This window comes from Physeter macrocephalus, chromosome 14, assembly GCF_002837175.3.
Source record: "Physeter macrocephalus isolate SW-GA chromosome 14, ASM283717v5, whole genome shotgun sequence".
Classification (NCBI taxonomy): Eukaryota; Metazoa; Chordata; class Mammalia; order Artiodactyla; family Physeteridae; genus Physeter; species Physeter macrocephalus.
Genome location: NC_041227.1, coordinates 445,385 through 449,935, shown reverse-complemented (window position 1 = coordinate 449,935; position 4,551 = coordinate 445,385). Strand labels below are relative to the sequence as shown.

General features: G+C 67.0%; 1 protein-coding gene across 1 annotated transcript in view; it reads right to left on the bottom strand.

Moving 5' to 3' along the window:
• The window catches only part of ZBTB46 (zinc finger and BTB domain containing 46), a 59,621-nt gene that overhangs the window by 3,912 nt on the left and 51,158 nt on the right, over positions 1-4,551 (bottom strand). Inside the window, exon 4 of the mRNA XM_024128250.3 lies at positions 2,226-2,401. Within this exon, the coding sequence (XP_023984018.1) occupies positions 2,226-2,401 (176 nt within the window). The remainder of the gene's footprint in view (positions 1-2,225; positions 2,402-4,551) is intronic.

The following is a 4,551-nucleotide window of genomic DNA, read 5'->3' as shown; positions in this document are numbered from 1 at the left end:
GGGGACGACGGTCGGTGCGGGGGGCGGTGGTCCGTGCGGGGGGCGGTGGTCCGTGCGGGGGGCGGCGGTCAGTGCGGGGGGCGGCGGTCGGTGCGGGGGGACGCACAGTCAGTGAGTGGAGGGGGAGGACTGGGTGGCCCCGAAGGTGAGGTCTGGGTGGGCGAGGGGCAGTCTGCTAGGCTGCTCAGGCCCCTCGCCCTGGCCAGGGGCTGCTGCACGCCAGGACACACAGAATTGCAGGTGCCACCAAAACTCGTCCCCATCCAGAGGGCTGCTGGGCACCAGGCCGGCCATGTCCCCCCCAACCCCGGGGGCTTGCCCAGGGCTCAGATCTGCCCTGGGGGTCATGCTGCCCCCACACCTCCCAGCAAAGAAGGCGGAGCACTCACCTCCGCTCCGCCCCCGCTTTTGCCCCATGAGGGGATGGCCAGGGCTCTGGTGGCTCCCGGCTTGGGCCTGGGGGGCCTGGGGGCACGGGTGATGGGAGCCCAGGACAGTGGTGACCGAGAGGGACTTGAGGCACCTGCCTTCTGGGAAGCCGGCAGGACAGCTGGGAGCTAGGCTGAGTGCCCAGCCCGCGGGGCAGCAGGGTCGGGGGTCCCAGGGGGACCGTGATTGCTGCTTGAATGCTGCCTCCTGCTTTCCTGAATTCTCCAACCGACAGGCCTGGCCAAGTGCCCTCGGCTGCCCAGCTCAGCGGTCCCGCAGACCACCGTGAACCTCTGCCCCGCCACAGCCTTTCCTGAAACCCGACCACGAGGACCTACGACTGCTGCCAACCAGCGTAGGCAGACGAGAGGCCGGACGCGCCCTGGTCGGACGTCAGGAGGAGATGGGCCGCCTCACAGGTTCTGATTCCAGAAACGAAGCCTCAAATCACTTGGTTCCCGGGACCCTTCCTGGGTCTTTTTCATTTGTTACATTTTAAACCCAGGGCTTCCGGGACCCTCTGCAAAGAACAAAGACCCCAGTCCGGTCACAGCAGGGCTGCGCGGTGGGGACAGCTCCCGGGGAGCCACGGAGCCTGTCCTCCGGAACCAGATGGCTGGACACTCGTCCCAATGAACGCATGGATGGGTAGGGAAGGATGTGGGCGCCGTGGCGACCCAGTACTCGGCTCCATGGGGAGGCGGCTGCTGAGACTGCCCACCCACCCCCTGCCCCCTGGCTAAGCCTCCTGGGGCGGTCGGGGCAGGAACAAGCTGCCCTTCTGCCATCAGGGGAGGTTCAGCTGCCTCCCAGCCCTGCAAACCTGCCCCTCGGGGGGACACAGGCGTCCCCGCAGTCTGCCAGCCTGGGCCCTGGCTCCGAGGGCTGCCTCCCCCTCCAGCTTTTCCACCTGGCCTCAGAGAGCCACCCCGGGGAGCCCAGCCCCAAATGAGGCCCAGGCCATGGGCTCTCCCTCGCTCCCTCGCGTGGCTCACCCCACTGGGGCCCCCCTCACTGCGGGGATGTGGCCCCTCCACCCCTCCTGGTGGCTCTGCCCCTGCTGGGTGCTGCGGGGGTCCGGCCCAGCCCGTGCGGCCCTGAGGTCCCCTCACTCATGACATCACCCCAGTGTCCTCTCCCCACCCATGCCCCAGCCGCCTGGCCTCCCTCGTTTCTCACCCACCCAAGGGTTCCTCAGGCTTCTTTGGTGAATCTGCCTCCCTGTTTCAAGGGTGACCTTTTCTATCACTTCCTGGCCAAGCAAATTCAAATGCGCAGCACCTGTTCCTGAGCTGCGAGCCAGGCCGTCAGAACCTTCCAGGGGCTGCGGGGGAGAGGGACCAGGGTCCCACGGCAACTGCAGGGCGGGGCACGGAGGAAGTGGCCACGTGGCAGGAGCCGGGGGGCAGGGGCAGGGGCCTGGCGGGGAAGGGAGCACCTGCAGAGGCCGGGCTGGAGCAGAAGGGGCCCCAAAGGGGAAGCTGAGGAGTGGGGCTGGGGGGCGATGTGCTCACCTGCCTTCTGCACCTGGGGCCGGGGGCAGAGCTGCTCAGGAGGGATGTGGGGTTGGGGTGCCTCCCCGCTGTCCTGGTCTTTCCCACCGCAGGGCGGACCCCACTTCAGGGCTTTCCGTGGCATCCTGGACAGCCCACGTCCCCATCCTGCCCGGACAGCGCAGCCCCATGCAGAGCGTGCCCTGGGCCGACCCTGTGCTGACCCCACGCTGACCCCACGCTGACCCACGCTGACCCCACGCTGACCCCACGCCGCCCCCACGCCGCCCCGCGCCTGCTCACCAGCGTGTGCCGCTTCATGTGCTCGCGCCGCGTGAACTTCTTCCCGCAGATCTCGCAGGGGTAGGGCCGCTCGCCCGTGTGGGAGCGCATGTGCCTCTTGAGGATGCACTGGTGCATGGCCGAGAAGCTGCAGTAAGGGCAGCGGAACTTCTTCCTGATGACCGTGAACTCGTTCACTGCAAGATAGGTGGCGGCCGGTCAGCCTGCGGGCTCTGCACAGCCCGCCCCCCGCCCGCGCTCGGGTGTCCCCGTGGGGTTGGGGGTCCAGAGCCTCCAGTCAGGCCTGGCCCAGAGCAGAGAGGGCTGCTCCCACGTTCAAAGAAAGCGCGCTTCCCAGAGCAGCCAGTACCTCCTGTGTCAGCCCCTAAAACACACGAGCGCACGCGCGGAATCTACAGAAACGGGAGCGCGGACCCGTCTCCGCCCCGTCCACGTGTCCGCACGGCCGCAGCCAGGGCAGGGGTGCCCCCTGGTGGACACGGCCCAGCGAGAGGCCACCAGCCCCCGACGCGCAGCAATAGTCCGGCCTCACTGGCCCTCCCCATGTTTCAGGGAGTGATACCGTGGGCCCCCGGGCCGGGGCCACATTCCAGGGGGCTCAGGGCGGAGGTCAGGGGCTGGGGTCCGTGGGGTCAGTCCCGCTCTGCGAGGCCCCCGGGCACTGGGCAGCTCACCCCGAGTGACGCCCTTTGCGCTGAGCACCCGCAGACGCCACAGTGACCCCCTCTTGAGCCAAGGGGCATCCATCCAGGACTCAGACGTAATAAGGCCTCCTGGGCAGGTCATCCCAAGCTCACCAGGGGTGCTGGGAGCCCCCGGGTGCTCGAAGGCACTTGGTCCCGGGTAGGGAGCCCGGGGCAGATGTCTGCTCTCGGGCCTCTGGAAGCAGGCCCCAGCCCTCACACCACCCACAGGGCTCACCGGCCACACCCCAGCACCTGCACCCAGGGGACAGACCAAGGGTCCCAACGGCCAGGCCAAAGGCAGGCAGGCGGGAGGAATGAAGACCAGCAGCAGCGGGGCCCCTGGCCACACCCCCTGAACGTCCGTGCCTGGCAGGCCCTGGCCGCGGCCACAGCTGCCCCCAGAAGTGCCAGAGGGAAGCAGACAAGAAAACAGAGGCTGCAGCGTGACACAGCCCACAGCGTGCGGAGACGCCGGGGAAGCCAAGGTGACCAAAGCTGGCCCCTCTCACTCGAGGGAGCCGGCCAGGCCACTGGACAAACGACGGGACGGTTCCATCCTGCCCAGTTCCCCCAACCCCGGGCCACCCCGCACATCACAGGGGGGCAGGGCCCTCGCCGCCCTCTCCGCGAAGCGGGAAGCGTGCCCCAGGCCTCCAATCCATTCCGGTGCTCAGACCCAGCCCCGGGCAGGTCGCCATGAAAATGGTGCCAACTGGAAGGTGCGCTGCAGTGACACGGAGCCCAGCGGCCCTGGACACACCCAGGTCCCCACGAGCATCGAGAGGCTGGCGCTCGCTGCACCCCCATCCCTGAAACACACCAGGCAACACTGAGTGGAACGTTTTATTTTGCTTCTTAAGCCAGCCTTACATTTTCTCCTGAGACATCTTAAAGGGTCCCTAAATAATCAAGCAACCACATTTCCTTATTTTCCAGAACATGGGTCAGTGAGACCGTATGCAGGGCCTGCCAGGAGCCTGGCCATTCTCATGGACCCAAGAGCTCTCACTGTGGCATCTCCCGCACCCACGGATGGCAGGCACCAGGGACACACCGCCCAGGATGACCCCTGTCCACGCGCAGGCCAGACAGCTTCACCAGGGGAGGCCATCACGGCTGCAAGACGACTGCGCAGACCCCGTCACAGCTCATGACCGATGCCACCCCCGGGGCCCAGCCGCCCGCTTGCCTGACGGTGTCTGTGCGCACAGAAGGGGCTCCACGTCCCCACCAAGCCTGGGCAGTCACCAGGTGTCTCTAAGAATCCAAGCCCTGTCCTAAGAAGTAAGGCATTTTCTCACGTGTAGGAGCTTTCGACGTGCGTGTGGCTGGGAGCTGGGGCAGGCGAGAGGCGAGAGGCATGGACAGTCGCCCATATCCCTTCACACAAGGCGGCCACAGTTCACAGCGTGACGGCTGTGACCACATTTTCATGCTACGATTCTTAACTGTAAGTTTTTTGGGTTTTTTTTTTTGTGGTACGCGGGCCTCTCACTGCCGTGGCCTCTCCCGTTGCAGGGCACAGGCTCCGGGCGCGCAGGCTCAGCGGCCACGGCTCACGGGCCCAGCCGCTCCGCGGCACGTGGGATCCTCCCGGACCGGGGCACGAACCCGCGTCCCCTGCATCGGCAGGCGGACTC